At 32.7% G+C, this 26,520-nt stretch overlaps 2 protein-coding genes across 2 annotated transcripts; one reads left to right on the top strand and one right to left on the bottom strand.

Annotated features, from left to right (window-relative positions):
- Window positions 1-10,076: 10,076 nt before the first annotated feature.
- LOC127150675 (secreted RxLR effector protein 161-like) lies at window positions 10,077-10,769 on the bottom strand. Its single transcript, XM_051089178.1, has one exon. It carries the CDS (start codon window positions 10,767-10,769, stop codon window positions 10,077-10,079), a length of 693 nt encoding a protein of 230 aa, XP_050945135.1.
- Window positions 10,770-24,006: 13,237 nt separating this feature from the next.
- Window positions 24,007-26,188, top strand: LOC127150579 (uncharacterized). The gene is made up of 7 exons (XM_051088456.1): window positions 24,007-24,594; window positions 24,667-24,908; window positions 24,976-25,143; window positions 25,209-25,313; window positions 25,405-25,477; window positions 25,565-25,660; window positions 25,742-26,188. The coding sequence occupies exons 1-7, from the start codon at window positions 24,442-24,444 to the stop codon at window positions 25,823-25,825; spliced, it is 921 nt and encodes a 306-aa protein (XP_050944413.1). The 5' UTR covers window positions 24,007-24,441; the 3' UTR covers window positions 25,826-26,188.
- Window positions 26,189-26,520: the final 332 nt, after the last annotated feature.

Genomic DNA, 26,520 nt, shown 5'->3' with positions numbered 1-26,520 from the left:
CAAGCCAATACCATATGCTGCAACAACCAAAGATATTTAGGACATGACCTAGACACTTTACTTCAAACATCATAATGCCTTTTACCTGTACACGCTAAGGAAATAGGTTCATGAGTGCAAACAAGGAACCATGTGTTGGAATTAATCTCCTAAAACTTGTAGTTTGTAAATTACATTCAATAATGTGATTATTGAATTATTTATTAGTGAAATAAAATATTATAATTTTGAATCCAATAAACTAAGGTTCCAAGGCTATCTTGTAGACTTAAACTTTTATGTAGATTTATAAATGTAGATTAAGTTCGAGTTCATAGCCTAAACGGTCTATAGTATATGAATAAAGTTAGGTGCCTTATTTTGGTAATTACTCTATGGATGCGGCCTACTTTATAGTTAGTACAAACGATGTGATCCTGAATCGTTCATATAGAGACATGAAAGTAGAGATATCCTATGTAAAGAGTTTGCATAAGATCAGACCATTAAATAGCCACTTTTATGTCATAACACCGTTGACGTTTTAAAACTGACTATTTCTTTCAATTTGATGACCTAGGTAACTTAGCCTTAATCCTGAGCTAACTATGAACTCCTGTCCACATGAGACTATCCTTTGATCTGCATAGGTGAGGGTGGCTCGTCAACTCTGGACCAATATCGAAGGGATAAGAGTCCTACGCAGCGGAATAAATAACAGAAACTATAACTCAAATTAATTTAAAAACCTAAAAATATCAGTACATTAGCAAAAACTAAATTTACTTATATAAAGTTAAGCATGCTAAAAATTACATACAGAGAGGAGGAAGACACTTATATACGTTGACAACTCTGGATCTGCCAATCACTAAATTGGGCACCACCACACGAAAACCTTCATATTCTCTAAGAATGGATTTGGTTTGTGGGAACCAAAAAATTGAAAAAAAAAAGAACCTTTTGGAGAGTTTTCTTCTAGAGAGAATATAGAGAGCATAAACAGATGTCACAAAAAACTTTTGTATTTTTGCCCTAGGTATAACTCCGAGAAGTTGGAGAGAATCAGGGAACGTGGAAAAACTACTCACCTTCCCTATTAATTTAATAAATTAAAATAATAATAATATTAAATTAATTAATTAATTAAATGAATTATCAATTAAATTATATTTTAATTAATATTTCATTTAAATCATATTTAAATGAATATCTCTCACATAACCTATAGTTTTAATTTAATTAAGGTGTTAATTAATTCTCTAATTAATTAATTTCTAGATTAAATATCTTATATTTAATTTAATCCAAATTTGGATCATATTCAAATATAAATTTCTCTCATAACATTTAGTTTTACTGTATATTGTATACACATTAAATTTTAACCTATAGTTTTAATATGAATCTAATTCACATTAAATTAATATTTGAACTCATTCAAATATTTTATTCTCTTATAAGTTAATTTTGAATCACATCCAAAATTAATTTTATATAATAAAGTTTAATTAAAATATAAACATTATATTATAATTTATTTCCACACACTATATTAATACCCAAAGTAAATTTGAACATTTCAAATTACAACAAATAAAAATAATCTCATTATCCTTTACGAGTTAAGAAGGAGACCTAATGGACCTATAGATCAGAAGTTACAATGATACGAGATTAATTCGCTAAACTCATTAACCATATTAATCAATATTCATTAATTATGTATACACTCCACTAAAGACTCACAACTGAACTCTTCTCACTATAGATATATTTTTGTGCTCACGGATATAGACCAGTACCAGTAAGTTAGTCTTTCACAAGTGTTCATAACACCAATTGGGTAAAATTATTGTTTTACCCCTGGGTTACTTATAGTTCTTAAATACTAGTGCTCCTTAAATACCAGTGCTCCTCTAATGAATAACCTGTTTATGGTTCAAGCACTAAACAAAAACCTCTCTCGTTTTATAGAGAGGATAGGACCCTTTATTCAAGTCCCGGAACACCATTTAAGGGAACACTTATCTACTTACCCTAAAGTCGGGAAGGAGAGAATTCCATCTTGTATTTCACACACCATATTTAACTTTATAAATTGCTAGAGGAAAATTGAGAAACACCAAATCACCTGTAGTGGGATATGGTAAACAATCCATTTCATCCTTGACTGCAATTGGAACACCATCTAGAATTGAAAGGGGTCTTCATGTGATGAGTGAAAATAAAAAGATAAGAATGAAAGGAAAAATTGGAACTGTTTCTCACAATATACTGTTAGGTTCCTTGGCTGTAAAACACAACAATGTCAAGAAAAACAAGGAGAATGCACACCCTATTATATTTCTAGTATGACAATGAAAGCTGCCACCAAATACTTACAATGACAACAAGACTCAAACTCAAGTAATAAAAAAACAAGCTTCAAAATTCCATGTTCAACATTCATCAATTCCTTCATTTTTTAGTAGACATAAGTATATGACAACAACCTCAACTTAAATTCCAAATTCCAAAAACAAGTTCTTTTTCGATCTACTCTATTTTTAGTTATAAGAGCTTTATCAAAAATTCAAAAATAACCAACATATATATATCAACTTAAGTTGTAGATGGTAATAATTAAAATAGATTCTCCATCAACCTTAGAATCTTCTGTTAAATCAAGTTGTTTCCTCACAATTTCAACCACCTCGTTCAATGTCTCGGGTTTCGCCTGTTCAAAAATTTTACTATGTTACTAACATTATCATATCCATGCAAAAAATGAAATGAAAGAAGCCTTCATTGTTGGAATTATTGTCCTAAAACTCGTAGTTTGCAATCATATTCTTTTCAATAAAGTTGTTATCGAGAAATTGAATACTATATTCTTAAATCCAATAAACATAGACCCCAATGCTATTTTTGAGTAAACTTGAACTTTATGTAGAGACATAAACATGGATTAAGTTCGAGTAAATAGTCTAAATAGTCTATAGTATATGATTAAAGGTTGGATGCTTTATTCAAAGATACTATGGATGTGGTCCACTTTGTAAATAATACAAACGATGTAATCATGAATCGTTTATGTAGAGACATGAAAGAGGAGGCATCCTATGTAAAAGGTTTACATAAGACAGAACCATGAAATAGTCACTTTTATGTAATAACGACGTTTACCATTTAAAACTGACTATCTCGTTTATTGATGACCTAGGTAACTTTATCTTAATCTTGAGCTAACTGTGAACTTCTGCTCACACGAGATTATCCTTAGATTTGCATAGGTGAAGGCAACTCATTAGGCGTTGGCTCAATAAGCCTCCCATTTCAGGGATAAGATCAGGTGAATAGTTGGGAACATAGGGTGCAAGACGGAATTCACTCCTACCCGCTTTAGGGTTAGTAGATAGGTTGTTCCCTTAAGAACTGAATCCAAGTCTTGAATATAGGGGCCCCAACCTCTCATTGGCCTGAGAGGGATTCGGTTTATAGGTTGGGCCTTAAATCAAATGTTCAATAGTGGATTAGTAGGACTTGAAGAACAAGATGTAGTCTCAAGGGTAAAAACGGTATTTTAACCCAGCTGAGGTTACGTACAACCTGTGAAGGATTAACTTACTGATCATGGTTATCGAATGTTGATTAGCTTGGTCTAAAACGGTTTAGCCAGTTAATCTCGGATCGTTGGAGCCCATGATCTATAGGTCCATTAGGTTCCCCTGCTAGCTCATTTGGAATTAACTTAGAACAACATGTTGGAATAATTCGAATTGTTCGAATTAGGTTAAGAGAGAGAAACAAACGAATATATGTGATATAGTCTTCGGTTATAGGACTTTATATTCAAATGTGATTTGAATTTCAAGAAAATGAATGCGGATCCATGCTTGGGAGGTCAAAATTAGTCAAGATGGACAAAATGGTAAAAAGTCAAAATGTTGACTTTTGACTTGAAAAGTCAAAGTTTGACTTTTATTAAAAAGGTCAAATGACCATTTTGCCCTTGACTAAAATTAATGAGAATATCCAAAAAAATCCCACTAAATGGAATGATGAGTAATTCCACTAAATGTTAGTGGAATACAAAGTGTTGAGAAATTGTCCAACTAATTACATGCAATTTTACATGTAATTAGGTTATAAATAGTTTTCTTTTTCAAGCTGAGAAAAGGGGATTTTTGGCTAATTATTATCAAAATGTCATTCCATATCTCTCTCTAATTCCTTCATTCGACGAGTACCACAACCCGGTTCTTAGTCCGGAGTATAGCGGGCGACTTCTAGTGGTGGTTCCGAATTTGTTATCCTGAGAAGATTTGGAGCATCAGGGAGCTTCAAAGGTAAAGAATTTCTTTTAACCTTAATTAGTGTAATTAGGGTAGTCTTAAACATGTTAACTTCTAAAGTATTTGGTTGCATATAGAGTAATTTTTTCAATCTTGTTTCTGCTGCGTTTTTATGTTTTCTATCATTCATCTTCCATTGAAATACAATTTAGAGTAAAAATATTAACACTACTGAAGACTTTATTTTCATGGTGTGGATTTTAGGAATGTAGTATAATCTGTTAAAAAACCACATTAGTAGAATATTTGTTTGATTATTTGTCGTTTTTGTTTTATAAATAATCAAATCTTTTTTAAAGTAGCTCCTTCATAATAGTGAAAAAAATGATTGTTTCCAGTTCAGTCTCTAATAAACTAATACTAGTAGAAGGAAAGTTTTGATTACTTCTTTCTGAAAACCTTTTCAACTAACTCACATCTATTTTTTGTCATTTGTGTATGAGAGTTCCAGATACTCTGCTGCTGAGTATAATTGTGCCCTCAGATTCTTTAAATCCTGAAAATCAAATGTAGAAAGAGGGTAAGTAATGGATGAAGACTTGTTCTTTTTCGAAAGCCTTTGCGAAGGGCGAATGAGTACCTTGAAACAATTAGAGAAAATCAAACTGTACTTTATAGAAATCTCATCAAAATTGGATGTTTCTTTTGAGATAGCCATTGTACAAGATTTGCTTTTAGTCCAGAAAATGAGATTTGCATATAAACTACTAAATCTGCAACCATTAAATTTCAAAAGCCAAGAATCCAATCAAATCAAGCCAAAGAGAAGAAATGAAGAATCTTGCAGGAAAAACATTCATAAAAAATTCAAAACTAACTTTAGAATCCTAAAAGTTTTACACAAGAGCCTGAAAGGAAAAGCTGAACAAACAACAAAAGTATTTATTTTAGTAGAAGAGGGACAACATTCCGTTTGACAAGTTACAAGTAATTAGAATTCTCAGTTTAAATTAATAAATTAAAGAATAGTTGACTTGTTGTCTTATACATTAAACATATACCAAATTCAAATCAATCATACACATAAAAAATAAAAAAACAAAGTGTGTTGCCATAATTCAAGTAGAGAAGGAAAAAAAAACTCCCCAAAAAGATAAGCAAGGATTGTTTTTGAAAGAGGAAACGATAAAGTACTTGGAAATAAGCCTGTAGTAAAAAACCCAGAAGTTAGCATCGAAATGTAAATTTTCCATCTCAAGATCTTGGAAATAAGCCTTCTTTGAGCTCTATTTCTCCCCAAGAGCAGTTACATGGAGGAGGTGAAATGCTTTAGAGTACTTCATACATTCGTAAAGGTAACAGCCTAGTTTGAAAGCCTTCTCTAGTTGCTTTTCGAGTTTTGGGCTCTCATGATTTGAGGTCTAACAACAAGCTTATGGTCACTAACTCTTCTTTCCATTCTAAAGCAAGGGGAACTGATGCTAATGTTTATAAACCATATCCTACCGATTATCTAGTGGGTCTAGGTCGCCCAATTATTTTGTTCCTATGGGAGATTGTGCCCCATCTCCTTGCCATGAAACTTACTCAAATCTCATGAAGTCTAAACATGGTAGTGATTTATCAAAGTCCGTTGGGGACTTACCGAAGATTTTGTTAGCTCCTAAAAGTCAGGTTGTTACTGCTGAAAAGATAAGCAAGGATTAGAATTCCAAGTATTGAAAAAACGCATTATATCTGAATCTTAAAAAAAACTCAACCTATATTGAATACTTAAAACTTAAAAGCAACCCACTAAAGATAAACAAGGGAGATTTCGCTTCAGATGTTACGCGGTGGAGTAAAGAATCGATGGTAAGGGTTTCTCTTCGCTTCATATGCTATGCGGTGCACCTGCAAATTTCGACAGCGGCAGGAGTAAGGAATTGACGGATTTGGATTTTTCGATGTTACCCCTATTTTTGCATAGGGAAAAATTTTGGAGAATGTTTACATTTTTTTGCGAGAAAGAGGGAAATACATAATTTAAAATTTTTGAAATACGAAATTTAAAATTTTTGGGATTAACTTAAAAAGGGTTTCTATTTGAGAAGTTTTTTAATGACGCAATAATTTTGTCATTGATTGATAACGCGAAAATTGTGTCAAGAAAAATTAAATTGTGTCACAAAAACTGTGTCGATGAATATTTATTATTTTTTATTTTTAATGACACATTTTACCCCACTCCACCTTTTTTTTTTTAATTTTCAACGACACAATATCTTGATTAGCAGTGTTGTTACAACCCATTTTTCTAATAGTGGATTGTGCCATTGGTATGTTTTAAATAACTGTTCTCAAATAAAACCAGATCACAAGTACATTTTGTATAATCACAAGTTCATATACCCATTTACTTTTCAGTTCATATTGTATGTGACTAAGTGAAATTTCTTTTTAATGTTTGATATGAATACTAAGAAGAGAACATTTGAGCTTGATAAATACAAGAGGAGAGGATGAATTACATTTATTTAGAAGGCACCAATTAAAATTTTCTTATTGGGTTAGAGCACATGCAAGTGTTATTTTCAGCTTCAAAGTATATTTTTTTTAGTATTGAGCTATTAGTAGTTATTCAAACCTACATAACATTATGTAGATGTATTCACTACGTGAGAAAAGGTGAAGCATGTGATGATCTTTACTCCATAGCGTTGGGGCCTATTAATCAAGTTCGCACTTACAGTGGTTGCTTTATAAATGTATTACATTTTCATTCAATATAGCGTGGCAATCTTCGGACTACTCAAAGTAGTGGAATCATGGCATATGGAGAATCCAAAGTCGATGAAACAAATTAATATGGTGTATTGCAAGAGGTCTTGAACCTAATATCCTAAGTGTAGACATGTATGTCTATTCAAATGTAATTGGTTTGACATAAATGTTAAGAAGAAAAAATTTTGTTGTGATTTAGGGTTTAAACTAATCAATGCTTTCCATTTTTGGTACACTGATGACTCATACATATTAGCTACTCAAGTTGTGCAAGTTTTCTACATTGATGACCTAAAACTTCGTATTAATTGGAACATTGTGTAAATTGCAAAATAAACAAGTATGGGATGTTCCAGAAGTTGAAGAATTAGAAGATGATATGCTTAAGTTGTTAGAAGCATCTAGTTTAATTGGGGTCGATCAATCCATACACGATATCACATTTTGAAGAGGTGACGTTGAGCTTACTGTTGTTGGTCATCAAGAGATAGATAACTAAGATCAATCCCTAATCAATGACGAGTTTATAAATGATGAACCTGAACAACTAGAATCATATCTCGAAGAGAGCTCAGAAGGAATTCAATATTTTGATTCAGATGGTAGTGAATAAAAGGTATATATTATATATTCAATAAATTTACTTATGACATGTTATTTTAATATCTAACCACTAATAATTGATTTTGCAACGTAATGGTACGTCCATATCATGCATAACTGACATTGACTGAAGTTGAACAAATGAACACTCCACTAGTCGATCTTTCCACTAATCAAGACGACTCGAGAGCATCAAGTATTAATATGATATGTAAGTTTATTTCTTATATGTTATTGAAATTATCTAAAATTTGTTTTTCTTTTAGGATCTCAATCACGAACTAAAAAATGAGGCATGAGTGTGAGAGGATATGGTTGAAACATAAAATTGGACAAGTTTATGGAAAAACATGAAAAAATCAAGATTGAGATTAACAAAGATGAAGGAAAACCAGTAAGTGCTTTTGCTCCTAAAATTTCATTAGGCATTGGTACTACAGTTGGAAACACCATTCCATTAAATTTTGAGTGAAGGAATGGAATTCCCAAAGCGGAAGCGTATAAATACCGTGCAAATGAAATTCAATTTGTAAAACCCAAAAACAACAATTCAGAGAAAAAAAAAACAAAACTCAAACCTAAGCATGCTTCTATGGAGGAAAAAGGGTAAAAAAACTAAACTTTGTAGAACCTTAAACAACTCTTCTTCCAAGCTTTCAAGAACACCACGAAGCCTTACTCGTTATTCTCAAGGAAAGAATCTAACAGAGGGGTGTGGAGCTTCTGTAATTTTGGTGAGGGAAAAGTTTTGGGAGAGAATTTTTTTTCTTTTCTTTTTGGAACACAGAGCACAAAAAACAAAAGCAGAATGAGAATACAACTATCGTATATCTCAACAACTTAAGAAAGATGGAGGAAAGTTATTAAAATAACTCCTTCACTCTCTCTACACGTAAAGTAACTCCCTTGGGAGTTATCTTCTTAATTAAATATATATTAATAAAATAAAATTAATATAAATTTAATTCATATTATATCGCATATAATATAAACTTTATATTATATCATATATAATATAAGCAATGGTTTAAATCTCTCATATAATCTATAATGCTAATATGAATCAAATCCATAGTAATTTAACCTATAGTTATTTATGAATCTTATTCATATTATTATTATTATTTGAATCATATTCAAATATTAACTTCTCTCATCAAAACTTTATATTATAATATGTCAAATATATTATATTAATTGTATCATATACAATTTATTCCCTTTAATCAATTTGAACAATTCAAATTAAACCAAAATAAATTTGATTCTCATTTATCCTTATTGAGCTAACAAGGGGACCTTATGGACCTATAGATTGAAGCTCCAACGAAATAGGATTAATTAATTAATTAAACTCTTTAATTAAATTAATCTCTATTCATTAACTATTAGTCATTCCACTAAAGACATAGTTGCACTCTTCTTACTGTAGATATATTTTTGTGTACATTAAATATAACCAATCAACAGTGCAATAACCCTTCACAAATTGCTCGTAAGTACAGCTAGGTCAAAAATTACCATTTTACCTTATAATTACATCTAACTCCTTAAGTACCACTGATTCCTCTAATGAACAATAATTATAGTCCTACTATAACTGAACTCCTCTTAGGCCAAGAGATGGTGTGGCGCCACATTGTTTAAGTCTTAGAATCAGCCTTTAAGAGAGCAATTTCTCTACTTACTCTATCTATAGAGAATGAGTGAATTTCTTCTTGTGTAGCTGTGTTCCCAGCTCCCTAATCAGACAAATCCCCAAAATGGTAGGTATATTGAGTCGGCGACATAGGTCACTCTCACCCATGCAAATCAAAGGACCGCCTTCATAGGCAGGAGTTCACAACTCACTCAAGATTCAAATCAAGTCACCTATGGTCATCATAGTGCAATATAGTCTCAACTAGTAACAGTGTTAATAAGAGAGACTATCTATTTCATGGTCCGGTCTCATACAAACTCTCTGTATAGAATACCCCCACTCTAATTTCTCGACATGAACGATTAGAATCAAATCATTTGTAGCACTTTAGAACAATTGTAACAACTACAAAGCAGACTGTATTCGTAGTGTCACCAGAATAAGGTATCCAACTTTATCCATTTACTACAGACCATTTAGGTTATCACTTAAACACGATCCACTTGTATGTCTCTATATACATGTTTAGGTTACAAAAGATAACCTTGGATGTTAGTTTATTGGTTTTGTGGGTTAATGCAACTAAATGTCAAATAAAATGAAACACTTTATTTTATTAGATAAATAAAATGTTTGTATAAGATATACAATTACAAACTACAAGACCATGAGATTTAGGACATAAATCCCAACAACCTCTCACTTGTCCTAAAGCTAGTGAAATGTACAACATAAAAGTTAAAATACTATAATAGTACACAAAACAAGAAACTAGGGCATACAATACGCACCCAGTAAATCTCCCACTTGCCCTAGATTAAATGTGGCATCTCACGTAGACCCAGACTCTCTAAGTAACCCTCAAACACCTTAGCCCTGAGGGGATTTGTAAACGGATCAGCAACATTGTGTGTTGAAGCTATCTGTGTGATGATCAAGTCCCCTCGATGCACTATCTCTCGAATCAAGTGATACTTGTGTTCAATATGCTTTCCACGCTTGTGGCTTCTAGGCTCGCTAGAATTAGCCACAACCCCACTATTATCACAGTAAAGAGTAATTGGCTTTGACATGTTTGGAACTACTTCCAAATTAGTCAAAACATTTCTAAGCCAAACAACCTCTTTGGCAGCTTTCCAAGCTGCGACATACTCTACCTCCATGGTGGAGTCAGCAATACATCCTTGCTTGATACTTCTCCAAACTACAACTCCTCCGTTAAGAGTGAACACTGAACCTGAAGTAGATTTCCTAGAATTTCTATGAGTCTGAAAATCAGAGTCTGTGTATCTTGTAAGAATCAAATTCTTAGAACCATACACAAGCATGTAGTCCATCGTTATCCTAAGATACTTGAGGATAGTTTTAACGGCAGTCCAATGAGCTAATCTTGGATTAGATTGATATCTACTGACTATCTCCACAGCATAACAAATGTCAGGTCTAGTACATAACATCGCATACATCATGCTGCCAACATCTGATGCATAGGGGATATGTCTCATTTCCTCAACCTCTTGAGGTGTCTTAGGACACTGTTCCTTAGACAAAGTAACTCCATGCCTGAAAGGTAGTAAGCCTCTCTTGGAGTTTTTGCATTGAATATTTAACAACTATCTTGTCAATATACGATGCTTGAGACAACGCTAGTGTTTTGTTCTTACGATCTCTAAAGATTTGAATATCCAGAACAAACTGTGCCTCTCCCAAATCTTTCATTTGAAGTTAGGCTACTAGCCATTGTTTGATGTCAGTTAGTAAACCTACATCATTCCCAATGAGTAGGATATCATCTACGTACAGAACTAAGAAAGCTACTGAATTGTTGATGATTCTTTTGTAGACACAAGGTTCATCAACGATTTGATCAAATCTATAAGATTTTATGCGGTATCAAATCTTATGTTCCTTGAGAAGCTTGTTTCAATCCATAAATAGAACGATTAAGCTTGCAAACCTTTTGCTCTTGACCTGAAATTATTAATCCTTCTGGTTGTTGCATATAGATGGTCTCCTTAAGATTGCCATTCAAAAAGGCAGTCTTTACATCCATTTGCCAAATCTCATAGTCAAAATATGCAGCCAAAAGTATTCGAATAGACTTTAACAATGGCAACAGGTGAGAAATTCTCCTCATAGTCAACTCCCTCAACTTGGGTATAATCCTTTGCCACTAGTCTAGCTTTAAAAGTTTGTACCTTACCATCTGCACCTTTTTTTCTCTTGTAGATCCATTTACAACCTATAGGTTTTACCCCATCAGGTTAATCTACAAGATCCCAAACTGAATTGAAGTACATAGACTCCAATTCAAGATTCATAGCTTTGATCCATTCATCTTTATCCACATCCTCCATTGCCTTCTTAAAAGTCAATGGATCCTCAATGTTGCCATCAGATATGACAGTTAAGGTTTCAGTTAAACTCATGTAACGAATAGGTAAGTTTGTAACCCTCCCACTTCGTCGAGGTTTCCTAAACGATTGAGATTGATGTGTCCTAGTAGATGAACCGACATGAACAACTCTTGTTAATGTACTAGGCTCTTCAACAACTCTTGTTGCAGGTTCAATAGTTTCATTGGAAAGCTCATTTAATATTATCTTACTACGCGGTTTGTGCTCCCTTATGTGGTCCTCTTCTAAAAGTGTAGCATTTGTCGATACAAACACTTTATTATCTTTAGGATCATAGAAATAACCACCTCTAGTTCCTTTGGGGTAGCTTACAAATAAACATAATTTTGAACGAGGTTCCAATTTCTTAGGATTAGTTTCAAGCACGTGTGCTGGACAACCCAAGATTCTGAAATGATGTAAACTACCTTTACGACCATTCCATAATTTCAAAGGTGTTTCAGAAACAATTTTAGATGGAACACAATTCAAAATATCGACTGCAGTTTACACTGCATAACCCCAAACCGAATTAGGTAAGTGAGCGTAACTCATCATAGACCGAACCATGTCCAACAAGGTTCAATTTCTCCTTTTTGATACACCATTCTGTTGAGGTGTACTAGGTGCTGAGAGTTGGATGCAATTCCACATTCCATCAAATAGTTTTGGAATTTCAAATCCATATACTTTCCATCTCGATCCGATCAAAATGTTTTAATAGTTTTACTTAATGCATTTTCAACTTCAGCCTTGTATTCCTTGAACTTTTCAAGGGCTTCGGACTTATGTTGCATTAAATAAACATACTCATATCTTGAATAATCATCAGTTAAAGTGATCAAATATTCAAATCCTCCTCTTGCTTTAACATTAATAGGACCACATAGATCTGAATGTACAAGTTTTAGGGGTTCTTTGGCCCTACGACCTTTTCTTGTATTATTTATGAATCTTATTCATATTATTATTATTATTTAAATCATATTCAAATATTAACTTCTCTTATCAAAACTTTATATTATAATGTGTCAAATACATTATATTAATTGTATTATATACAATTTATTCCCTTTAATCAATTTGAACAATTCAAATTAAACAAAAATAAATTTGATTCTCATTTATCCTTATTGAGCTAACAAGGGGACCTTATGAACCTACAGATTGAAGCTCTAAGGAAATGAGATTAATTAATTAATTAAACTCTTTAATTAAATTAACTATTAGTCTCTATTCATTAACTATTAGTCATTCCACTAAAGACTAATAGTTGCACTCTTCTTACTGTAGATATATTTTTGTGTCCATTAGATATAACCAATAAACAGAACAATTACCCTTCACAAATTGCTCGTAAGTACGGCTAGGCCTAAAATTACCGTTTTGCCCCTGTAATTCTATCTAACTCCTTAAGTACCACTGATTCCTCTAATGAACAATAATTATAGTTCTACTATAACTAAACTCTTCCTAGGCCAAGAGAAGGTGTGGCGCCACATTGCTCAAGTCCTGGAATCAGCCCTTAAGAGAGCAATTTCTCTACTTACCCTATCTATAGAGAAGGAGTGAATTCCTTCTTGTGTAGCTGTGTTCCCAGCTCCCCAATCAGACGAATCTCCAAAATGGTAGGCATATTGAGTCGACGACATAGATCACTCTCACTCATGCAAATCAAAGGATCGCCTTCATAGGCAAAAGTTCACAACTCACTCATGATTCAGGTCAAGTCACCTATGGTCATCATGGTGAAATGTAGTCTCAACTAGTAACGGTGTTAATAAGAGAGACTATTCATTGCATGGTCCGATCTTATACAAACTCTTTGTATAGAATACCCCTGCTCTAATATCTCGACATAAATTATTAGGATTAAATCATTTGTAGCACTTTAGAACAATTGTAACAACTACAAAGCAGGTCGTATTCGTAGTATAACTAGAATAAGGTATCCATCCTTATCCATTTACTACAGACCATTTAGATTATCACTTAAACATGATCCACTTGTATGTCTCCACATACATGTTTAGGTTACAGAAGATAACCTTGGATGTTAGTTTATTGGTTTTGTGGGTTAATGCAACTAAATGTCAAATAAAATGAAACACTTTATTTTATTAGATAAATAAAAAGTTTGTATAATATATACAATTACAAACTACATGACCACGAGGTTTAGGACATCAACCCCAACACTATTAACTTTTCGTTAGAGTCTTGTAAAGAAGTACCCCTAAACTGGTGCGTTCCCAAATACACGAATCTAATGATTCCGTAGGAACATCCTTGGTCTTCGGTGAATCCAAAGGAACACCTAGGACAAAACTAGTCTTTCGATGAACTCGAAGGAACACCTAGGACAAACTGGTCTTCAGTGAACTCGAAGGACCACTTAAGACAATTGGGCTGTAAGTGACCCCGTCAGACCACTAATATAAATAACATCTCATAAAACTAGTGAACCCGTCGGACCATAGAGTCATAAAAAGGTGGTGATCTCGAGGGACACCCATATAGGTACTAACCTAACAGATAAAGTTAACAGAACACCCAATGCATAGCATGTAACACATCATAACATCATAAACATGACATGAATATTAATCATGTCTCTCTCAATCATGAGATTAATATTTCATGCATCAGCATTAACATAAATCAGCCATCATCATCAACATAACTCAGCCATAACTATCAGTCATCAACATACGTCATCAATACATTGTGCATTTTAGCTTCATCAACGCATAATAGAGAAATCACATGCAAGCATTTAACTTTAGTACGAGGGTCTAGTAGGAGAATCTCTTACCTCGGTTGGCAGTAAATCTCCAATTTATTCGGTTCAAAACATATACAAAATTAATTTAATTTTGTTAACCTATCTCCTCCAAATATTAAATTAGGGTTCCAAACTTACCAACAAATGAGGTTAAAACCAATTTAACCTTTGAGGCAGAATTTCTCAGATAACTACTCTAAAAATTAAGCCAAAAGATCCTTCAAGAAAATAATCAAACCTTAAGGAAATAATTCAAAAATTAATGTTACTTGCAACAATAATTTATTTAGAGTCCAAAATTAATCTTTAATGGAAGATAAATTGTTTCAACAATTGTTCCAATAGACACCGATAGTCTCCAATTTGCTTCCTTAAAGAAAACCCAAAAGATCAAGATTAATATTTGAGCTCAAGGGTAAATAAGAAAAATTACAACAAAACCCAACAATCGCCAACTCACTGAATCCAGCGACTAACAGCAGTTGGTGATGGGTGCGGAAAGGTGATGGGTGGTCGTCCAGTCTTCAAAAGGACAGTGAAGAATGAAGGCTTGATGGACGAAGACTTGCGTTGGTTGGGCATGCGACGCACGAAGAAAAAACCCAAACGATAATAGGTAAACACAAACGACAGCCGAAAACTTTGACAGAACTGGCGAATGGGCGAAAGAGTTGGTGCAATTAAGTGGTGGTCGGAGATGAGGATAGTGGCGGCTAGAGTTTACTAATGGAGAAGAAGGAAGGTTGAAGAAGATGATAAATAGTGCCCCTATTTAAATTATTGTTATTATTATTATTATTATTATTTTACTTTTAGTTTTTCCTTTTACTTTACAAATAATATCAAATCCTCTTTCCTCATTTAATCCAATCAAAACAACTTTTTCTTTTTTCAAAAGTAATAATAAATCATTTTCTCTTTCTTATTTAATACCCTATCAAATCATCATTTCTATCATCTTCCCCAAAACACAATATATTTCCTCAAATAATTATATTATCTCCATAATATAATTATTCTTAACTTTCATAAATTAATTAATTGTATAATCGGATACATATAACAATCCATAATCTCACCAATATAAATCAACCCATATCAAAAAATTTAAATCAAAATTTTACAACACCAAAAAAATCCAAATCTCCAAACTAATTAAATATTCTCCTAAAATATTTAATTAATCCTAATTTTCACATAATCAAATAAATTCTCAAATTATCACAATTTAAACCAAGATAATTGAAAATAAAATTACCTTAAATTGTGGGGTGTTACAACATTTTAGGAATCTCAAGGTATGACCAAATGGAAGAGACCGCGGGATGTGTTGTCACCTTAATATTGATCCATGCAAACACTCTTCGAAGGGAGTCCGCTCCTATGCACGACCCAAAGCCCTTCATGGACCTCACAGTATGAACTCTTAGGGATGTTGGAGCTAAAAGTACACTACTTTTCTCTAGTTGAAGTATTCTAAGATGGTTTTAAAGGGTACTAAAAAAATAGGATCATATTTAGGCTAACTTAAAAATATCCTAAGTCTAGGTGAAACATCCAAGTTTAACCCTTATACTGGATTTCAAACTATAATGTCTAGGTGATAAACCAATTTTATTACCTCACATCTCTCATGCGTGCTCATAAAACTAGGCTAAAAAATTGATTACGATCTCCAGGTAGCAGGTGTTTCATAAACCGTCAACTTAAGAACCTCAAACTTAGTCATCTTCTCTGACTTGCTGACAAGATCAAATCAGGTAAACCTCTTGTAACTAGTTTTAAACGATATCGACCTAATTCTATGAAATTTGGAAGATATGTTTAACCTAGGTGAGAATGCAACTTATCTTTGTTATAAATTTTAAATGTCTAATTCATCTTATAAAACTTATAAAAAAAATTAGACAAACCTATAGCATCCATCTAACAATATAACCATTATATAAACGAATTAATTAATATAGATTTTTTTATTTATTTAACTTTTAATTAAATCTTATTTAATTAAAATAAATAAATCGATAATTAATTAATTAAATTAATTAAATCATATTGAATCAAAATTAATTTAATTAATTAATCATATTAATTAGTTAACATGCATACTATACATTATAACCATCATAACATACTCTCAGTACTTGAACATGTTAACCTACAGTGGAATCTTAAAACTATATGGCATACTATATGTACATACAATCTAAATATTAACTAAAACATCCATCAAATGCACAATTAATTAAAATGTCCTAAAATAGACTGGTTTTGGCTTCTAAATTAAACTAAAAAGCTAAATTATTAGGATAATAATTTGGTGGAGTACAACTTCCGAACAACTCAAACAAGCAGGAAAACCACCGAAACAGCACTGATCCGGCCCAAAAACTCTTGAACCGGCCCAAAACTCAGCACTTGGGCTTGAACCGGCCAGCCCAACATAATATGTTTCAGGCACACGCGGGCCGGGTGAACAGGGTCAAACCCTCGTCGGAATGAGTAGGCTTACGCAAGCAAACAGGAGATGGGCCGTCAGACAAAAAGGGCCGGGCCAGGCGGGCGAGACGCGGGTTGGAGCGTGTCCTCAGGCGAAACCGGCGCGGGGTTTGGCGTGGGCTATCTGGGCTGAAACGGTAGTGAGCCGCGCACTGGACTGGGCTAGGCATTTAAACGACGTGACCTGCACGCGAGGTGTGGGGCCGAACAGGTACACGATCGCAGCTGAAGGGTTCACGACGGGTCCGGGCCTGGGTTTGGGTCAACATCCGGGTATGAAGTTTTAGGGTAATTACAATGGGTAGAATTTTTTAGAATAATTATTAAGTATATAGCAATATTTTAAAAAAATTGCAAATATAGCAAAATCTATCAGTGATAGGCTTCTATCGTTGATAGACTCTTATGGTTTATCAGTGATAGACCAACATTTGCTACATGGTCTATCAGTGATAGATTCCTATCATTGATAGATTTTGACAGATTTTGCTATCTTTGCAATTTTTTAAAAATGTTACTATGTACTTAATTATTTTGAATATAGTTGCTACATTTGCAACTATCCCTTAAAATTTCGGGTCTGTCCTCCTTTTTCTTCCATTTTTTAGCTTTTCTCTCTCCCGATTGAAGCATTTACAACTTAATTTCTAACTATAATGACTCCAATAAAATTATAGAACCTTTTCAAAATTAAAAAAAGCTACAAATCGGATAAATTACAATAATTTATATAAATTTAAACCTAATTTAGATCAAAACCATAATATATCCATTTTAGTTTAAACTACAACAAATTATCAAATAAATTGAAATACCCACCACAAGCAAATGGGTAAAATTAGCATTCTCTAATACCACATAATGGAAAAGCAAGATATGCACAGCAAAAGAACGAATTAAAAATTACTCTAGATGCATCTAAACTAATTTAGAAGTTAACATGCCTAGTAATTACCTAATTACATTAATTAGGGTTAAGAGAAAATACATATCTTTGTAGCTTCTTAACTTCTCAAAATCTCCTCACGATCACGAACAAAGACCACCACTAGTGTTGACCCACTATTCTTCGGACTAAGAACCGGGTTGTGAGACTCGTTAAGTGAAGGAAATAAAGAATGAGGAAGATGAAATTAGGAAGGAAGAAACCAACAACTTGGTTATGTGAGAGAGGTGAGAAAATTTTGTTAAAAATTTGAATAATTTCTAAAATTCTCCCAAAACTCTCCAAAGAATTTTCAAAACATATTTTTCTATAACAATTACATGCAAAATGCATGAAAAATCTTTACAAAAAAACACCTCCTCCCATTTCTCTTAATCTTAGTTGGCTTGTTATTTACATCATATGTAAACACTTATCCCACTAAGTGTTGGTGGAATTATTCAACAAAATGTTGGATTTTCCTACTAATTTTAGTTCAAGGGCAATATGGTCGATCATATGACAAATTAAGTCAAAGGCAAAGTCACAAACCTAATGGATCAATAGATAAGTATAAGACTAGATTAGTAGCAAAAGGATTTAGGTAGAGGGAAAACATAGACTTCTTTGATACTTTTTCCCCGGTCACTAGAATCACCTCTATTAGAGTGTTGATATCTATAACTGCCCTAAACAATCTCTTAATCCATCAGATGGATGTTAAAACAACTTTCCTAAATGGTGATTTATAAGAAGAGATTTACATGGAACAACTTGAAGGTTTCATAGTTCACGGCCAAGAATCCAAAGTTTGCAAACTAGATAAATCCCTCTATGGCCTAAAACAAGCTCCCAAGCAATGGCACGAAAAGTTTGACAACTTACTCATGCCAAAAGGATTCAAAGTAAGTGAAAGTGACAAATGTATCTACTATAAGACTGAAGGTAGGCTATGTATTATCATATGCCTATATGTAGATGACATGTTAATCTTTGGATCAAACTTGCACGTCATAAATGATGTAAAATCTATGTTGAATGCAAATTTTGACATGAAAGACCTAGGTGAAGCTGATGTAATCTTAGGCATCAAAATTACAAGAACTGAAAAATGGAATTTTCTTAGATCAATCTCATTACATAGAAAAGATTCTAAAGAAGTACAATTACTTCGATAGTAAACCAGCTTGTACACCTTATGACTCTAGTGTGAAATTATTCAAGAACACTGGTGACAGTGTTGACCAAACCGAGTACGCTAGTATCATAGGTAGTTTGAGGTATTCTGCTAATTGCACTAGACCACACATAGCTTACGCCGTAGGATTACTATGTAGGTTTATTAGCAGACCCAGTCTAGAACATTGGAATGCGATAGAGAGAGTAGATACCTTAAGAAAACCAAAAACCTAGGATTACATTATAACAAGTTTCCCGTTGTACTTGAAGGTTACAACGATGCTGATTGGAACTCTCTCTCAGATGACTCAAAGACTGCAAGTGGCTATATTTTTAATATAGTAGGAGAAGCTGTGGCTTGGAAATCCAAGAAACAGACAATCTTAGCCCAGTCAACAATGGAGTCAGCGATGATAGCACTAACTGCTGCTAGTGAAGAAGCAAGCTGGCTTGGAAGCTTGTTATCAGAGATTTCCACATTGGAAAGACTGATACCAGCCATACTAATCCATTATGATAGTACTGCAGCTATCACAAAAGTTCAAAACTGTTACTATAATGGTAAGAGACGACAGATACATCGTAAGCATAGTACCCTTAGAGAATTGCTCACTACTGGTGCAGTGATAGTGGATTATGTACGGTCTGACGATAACTTGGCTGATCCTTTGACGAAGGACTTGCTAGAGAAAAGGTTTTTAAAACCTCAGAAAGAGTGGGACTCAAGCCTATTAAAACTTGAATTACTATGAGGTAAACCCAACTTGAAAGACTTGAGATCCCAAGAAACAAGTTTAATGGGTAATAACTGATCACAAGTAATATGATAAGAATCATGCTAAATATTTAAAAGTCTAATTCTTATGGTTTAGTGATTAGCATGACATTCTGAAGTGTATGATGAGGCTGAACTTTGTTCTTAATGAAATCTATACTTGATATCAAGTAGGGTACCTAGATACACGAGTACTCTTGATAGATTCACCTTTGTGAATGTGGAAGTGAGGGTCGCTTCCTATGGAATTATGGGCAGATTCCTAGATCATTTACTAAGCTGTGATATACGTGTAAGGCCATAAAGCACGGACTATTTTTAGAATTTCACTCAAATAATGCTGTGTGTGCAATAGCATTACAAGTAAAGTTCAAAACTACGAGTTACTTTACAATACTCTAAACTATTGTCACTACGTAAAGGTTCAAGTCAACCAGACATCTTTACTTAAGCACAACATTATAGAGACAGACATAGCTCGATGAAAATGTTTTTAAAAAATTTTCAAGTGCGGACTGATAGTAAAAATATTTCAAGTGGGGGATTATTAGATAAAAATTATAAGGAATTATGAAACGTTTATTACAAATTAATTTTTTGACCGTTAAAAGTTTTATTATAATAAATTTGTAACGTTTCACAATTAAATTTTTTTGATCGTTACTAATCCTCCACAACTATAAATAGATCATTCACTCTCATTCTCACAAAACACAACAAACAATCTTCTCTCAAATTCTCATTCTCTTAAAACTTTTCCGAGTTGTTCTTTTTTTAGTATTTCGGTTCCAATTAGTTTCTGTACAAAACTAATTGACGAAAAAAGGTTTTTTTTTTTTATCCTGGGGACGATGAGACATAATTCTGTTTGCACGATTCAGAGCAGAGCTGCGAAACGTCTTAAAGACAGCGTGTTTCGTGACTCAGCCTTTCACTAATCAAGTTTCTGTTTTGCAGTCTTTGTTTTTTTTTTAATAATCCGTTCAGTTGCGGCCTCGTTTCTTTCATCATTATTTGCCAGACTTGGACAATTTTTTGCATTAAAGACCGAAGTGCACAACAGGGTAATTTACGTCAATGGAGATGAAGAAGATGAATGAAAGAAGGTTTTGGGGATTTGATGGCTTTTAAGTGCTTTGAAAGTTTTGGTAGGGTAAAATAGGAGAGAGCTGAAATAATTGTGGTGAGGAGTGTGATTCAATTATGGGGGTATTTTGGGTTTTACAATAATTGTATTTGAGATGAGAGGTTTTTTTTATTAGAGTAAGGGCATTTAAGATATTTTTGTAACAGTCTTTTTTTCTATTTTTTTTATATTTTAGTATATTGACAATTTAAATTAGTTTTTATCATTTATCCAAAACAAACCTATAAATTAACTATTTTTTTGGTCAGCCCTCCATTCACTACTAGAAAAAGACCCTTTCTTGACGGTTGATTTTTTCTTTTCTTGACGGTTTCTTGAAAAACCGTCAAGAAAGGGGATGTTTAATGAAAAAACCGTCAAGAATTTTGATTAAAAGGCGGAGGGGAGGCAATTTACAGAATTCTTGACGGTTTTGAAACGTCAAGTAATATGCAATGTTTCCTTGACGTTTTGGAACCGTCAAGTTGTTTATTTTACATTTTTGACATTTTTAAAACGTCAAGAATTATCATGAGTTTGATATTCTTGACGTTTTTTTAAAACGTCAAATGTATATATTTATCCTCGACGTTTTAAAACTGTCAAGAAATGTCGTTAAATTCTTGACGTTTTAAAACGTCAAAAAATTTCATTTTCAAATTTATTGATATTTCTTGACGTTTTAAAAACGTCAAGAATGTTTTTTAAAAAAACCTATTTTTTTAAAAATATATTATTATTTTATTATTATTTTATATTATTTTTTAAATTTTTTAAATTTTATTATTATTATTAAATTTATTTATCCAAAAAAAACCCTAGAGGCTTCGCGTGGCTTTCATTCTTCTTCTTCCTCATCGCGAAAGGCCACCGCCTCGCGCCATTCACCTCCGCGTCTCTTCGACGACGACGAAACCTTCGACGACGAAACCTTCGACGACGACGACGACCACCGCCGTATCACCTCTGCGTCTCTTCCGATTCGACGACAGCAGCTTCGACTACAACCGCCGCGTCTCTTCCGCCGCATCACCTCATTCATCGACGACTACCCAGCCGTAAGTCATTTTATCATAGTTTTGATTTCTGAGTTTGAGTTCAAAATTGAAGTTACTTGGCTGCCATGGTTCTGATTTCTGAGTTCAAAATTGAAGTCATTTTATCATAGTTTTGATTTCTGAGTTTGAGTTCAAAATTGAAGTGACTTTGCTGCCATGGTTTTGATTTCTGAGTTCAAAATTGAAGTCATTTTATCATAGTTTTGATTTCTGAGTTTTGATTTTGAGTTCATAGTTCATTTTATCATACTCATTTTGTCATTTTATCACAGTTTTGGAAGGATTTGAAAGAGAGAAGAAGAAAAATGATATGGATGAATTGAGATAATATAAACAGAATAACAAAGAAAAGGGAATGAATGCTGTGATTTCTCTTTTTTTGGTTGAAAGAAAAAGGTTGTTTATAGAAAAACCAAAACATAAAAATGAAAATGGAGAATTTGAACTGAAGGTGAAAGAAATAAACCGTGTCTTCTTTTGGAGTTTTATATAATCTAACACAAGCAAAAAATCTAAGCATTATGTTGGAGACCACATTTCTTGAATCTTATAATAACCAATCCAACCAATTGAAAATTTTTGAGTTGGTCCAAATTCTCTAAACTCAAATAAACCTTTGCACAAAGTATAGATACAAGAATGGGCCATGGTCCAAAAATGCTGAAGTTTTATAAAAAGAGAAAAGGAAAAAAGAAAAAAGTAAATGCAAGTTCTACCTCTCATACTCTAAAGTTGGGTTTGGAACTAGTTAAAAGTGGTTAAACAACAATAATTTAAAATTTGAGTATAGTTGAAAGTAGTTAAAAGAAAATAATTGGGATGATAATAATAATAAAGATGATGACGAATGAATATGGTTTTTTTTTTTTATTTGTTTTACTCTGCTTCTTTTTCCTGATGAAGATGAGAAGGATGGGGAGATTTATAAATGGACGAGGGAATGGAGGATTTGTGAAGATTAAGGTTGTTGAAGTGTTTGGGCTGGGCTGGCCATGTTTGTAGCCCTAACCGATCATTTTACTATTTTTTGTGTTTTATAACCTAATTGTTGGATTTTGACTTTTCTAAATTCCTAAATTTAGGTTTATTTGTTTAAGTTAGTTTTTTGCTTTTTAATCTCAAGGGCACCCACATGGCTTGCTCACCAATTGAATGGTTGAAATAAGGTTACTATGAAAAGGAAAAAAAAAAAAGTATTTAATCTGTGAGATTTTTCTATGACTTTTATATACATGAGAGAATTTGGGTAGAAACAAAGTTTACGTTTATTTGAATGGTAAGAAAAGTATTATAAATACATTTTATATAATTTGTTGTATATAAAGGATTTAACGATGAAGTAAAAACGGTGACTTGTTTGTCAATTAGGTCGTTAATGGTGCATATGAAAGTTTTTATTTTCCTAAAGTAACTCCGTTTATTTTCCTAAAAGTTAATACATGAGAACTTATCATGAAGTGCATCTTTTTTGAAAATTCAAGAGGACAAATAAGGAATTGAGATACAATCCTTAAAGACCATAATGTGTGGAATCCTTAAAGACCATAATGTTTGAAAGCCATAGTTTTACAACTTATTTATATCACAAAAGAGGTAAACAAAAAACAGATATGGACCTTATTTCAACAACATAAATCATAAAATTTGAAATATTTATTTATTGATAAGTTTTAGATTAATAGATTTTGAACTTTTACTTTTATTTATAGTTTTGAATGAATAAAGAATGATTGATTAGTCCGTGGTATTATATATGTTAATTAGCATTAATTGCAGTGTAGTCTCATGTTTATTGTTTCTATCTATTATATATTAGTATGGTAGTGTAGGCAATAGAGAAGAGATGTTTGTTTGTACCTATATGTGGCAATAACAAAAAGATTACTTAAGACGCCACTAATGTAAACTTTTTTAAATGGAAATTAAACAGCTAATTAATTGTAATAATAATAATAATAATAATCAATATCCCAAGAATTATTTATTAATGGATGTGATAATTAAGATGTTAATAACTTAATTTTGGAAACTAACTTTAAAAGAAATTAAAAGCCAAAACACAAAAAGTTATCAAAATTACTTTTTATATGTGTGTGTGTGAATTTATTCTAAAGCTGATTGAGAAAGTGTAATTTAAATTGGTCATGATAATAACTTTTTTCCCATACAGAAAAGTTATTTTCTTTTTCCTCCTAAGATCTAACTATTGTAGATTAAGATTCCCCCATTCATTTATATCTTTTTCTTACTTTTTGACTTTTGTATATATATAGATAGTATATATAAAAACCACAAGTCAACACAAAATTTGCGAGAGATTAAAATCAATTTACATAACTTTTTTAAAAACACAATAAACAATTACAATATACGGGAAGTCATTGCTAGAATAATAAGTAACGATTTAAAAAATTATCGAATATAACAACAACATATGACGAAGAAAATTGAATCGCTAATAGTGTTAGAGGGGATTGAAGAGAAGGGTAAGAGAATAGAAGTGGAGTTGTTGGACAAACCAAAACATAAGGAAAAGAAAGGGAAGGAGGTGATGAAGATGAATGAACCAGAGTTGGACGTCTTGAAGGTATGTAATCCACTATTAAACTCGAATGTCTAATATTGTACGTCTTACTGAATTTGGATGTTCTTGAATTAGGAGAGGGACTTAATAAAAATGCCTACAGAAGTTGTATGTGAATCGACATCAACTTTGCCATTAGCGTTGAAGTCGATTCTCAGATATGCTGAGAAGGTAATGGAGAAAGATTCCAGCATCACTTTTTCACTACCTGCTGACCTTTTTGGCGTTAGTCGAAAGACTTCTGTGCTTCGAGAGGAGATCGTTGATCTTTGTAACATGAACGAAGTGAAAACGTTTACATTGGTGGCCTATATGATGTAAGTCAATTTCATTCCTTTGCATCTAAATTTATGTATCTCTTTTACGAGTTTATATATTTTGTAGGTACTTGTATTCGTCTGTTAGTGGTTCGAAAGAAAATATGCAGTATGTCTTTGTAGATCCGTCCCTGATCTCTTCTGGAAACACACAAGAATCTCGAATTCGAAACTTGTGTAGTAGATTGATGGTGTCCAAACCCGACCAAGTAGTTCTTGCTCCTTTTAATCCCGGGTAAGTTTAGTTAGGGTATTGGTTGCATTTACAATAAAATAGTACTTACATTTTTGTATAATTAGGGGTCATTGGGCACTGCTTGCTATAAATGCGTATGAGGATACAGTGTTTTACCTTGACTCGCTAAGGACGACATCAAAAGCAACTACAAGATATGTAACCGACACGTAAGTTTAATCTTTTATATCATGCAGTGCTCTTAATTCTAATGCATGTACAATATTCTAAGATATGTGCAATCTTATCTTGGCAAAACAGAGCAATAGCAATATTTCACTCGCAAAAGAACATTAATAAAAGCAGGAAACAAACTTTATGGCGAACAGTAAAGGCAAGTATAAATATTTAAATTCAATTGTATTTTGTAGATAACTAGCAATTAAGACTAGTCTGTTATTCTAATTTATTGTTTTTATAGTGTCCACTACAAGTCGGGAGCACTACGTGTGGATACTATGTCATGAAGTATATGAGAGAAATTGTAAATAGGGGAAGCATTGTCATCTCGGATTCGGTATGTTATATATCAAACTATTTCTTTTGTACGTATAATAATTTTCATGAATATTAATTCATTTATTTTGCATGTCTACAGATTGATACACGAAAATCATACTCACAAGCCGAGTTAGATGAGGTGCGGGTTGAGTTGGTAGAGTTTTTGGGTTCGTACATGTGATCTAGGACTTATGACGTCATCTCTGCAAAAGGAAATTAACTTTATTTTTTGTGGCTGATTTTTTGAAATGTTCATATGGAGGGTAGAGGTTAATTGATATACTTTTGAGACTTTGTAGAGGATTAGAGTTTAGGTGAATTGTTGATAGGTGAACTGTTCATATATGTAGGGGGTTGCCATTATGAAAGTTTACGGATTGGGGATGATATACTTTTGGGCTAGGTTAGTTAAATAGATGATGTTTAGTTCAATTCTTGGAAATCTGTTGAAATTGTTTATATATATATATATTGGTTTTGTAAATGATATATGAATATGATGCAAAGTTTTGGAAATGATATTGAATGGATGATGTTTAGTTGCCATTTGATGTATATTTGTTGTTTATATGTAGTTGAATTTTTGGACCAATGGGAGCATAATACAGGAAGAATAATATAAAATAAATTACAATTAAAAAAAATGAAAAGTTGCTTGACGGTTTTCAAATGTCATTAACAATATATTTCTTGATGGTTTGCAAATGTAATAAATAACAAAATTCTTGACGGTTCTAAAATGTCATTAAAAAGCACTCTTGACGGTTCCAAATGTCATGGCAAAGAGTACTCTTGACGGTTATTAAATGTCATGAAAAATGAATTCTTGACGGTTTGTAAATGTCATGAAAATTGAATACTTGACGGTTTTAAAAT

This window comes from Cucumis melo, chromosome 8 (assembly GCF_025177605.1).
Source record: "Cucumis melo cultivar AY chromosome 8, USDA_Cmelo_AY_1.0, whole genome shotgun sequence".
NCBI lineage: Eukaryota > Viridiplantae > Streptophyta > Magnoliopsida > Cucurbitales > Cucurbitaceae > Cucumis > Cucumis melo.
Note: the sequence above shows the minus strand (reverse complement) of the source record. Positions and strands in the feature narration are given on the sequence as shown.

Excerpts from the sequence above, each read along its gene's own strand:
- LOC127150675 (XM_051089178.1), bottom strand. The coding sequence starts at position 10,769 with ATGAGACATATCCCCTATGCATCAGATGTTGGCAGCATGATGTATGCG.
- LOC127150579 (XM_051088456.1), top strand. The coding sequence starts at position 24,442 with ATGACGAAGAAAATTGAATCGCTAATAGTGTTAGAGGGGATTGAAGAG. Across the intron at positions 25,144-25,208 it reads CTTGCTCCTTTTAATCCCGG|GGGTCATTGGGCACTGCTTG; the intron begins GTAAGTTTAGTT and ends TTGTATAATTAG. Across the intron at positions 25,478-25,564 it reads CTTTATGGCGAACAGTAAAG|TGTCCACTACAAGTCGGGAG; the intron begins GCAAGTATAAAT and ends TTGTTTTTATAG.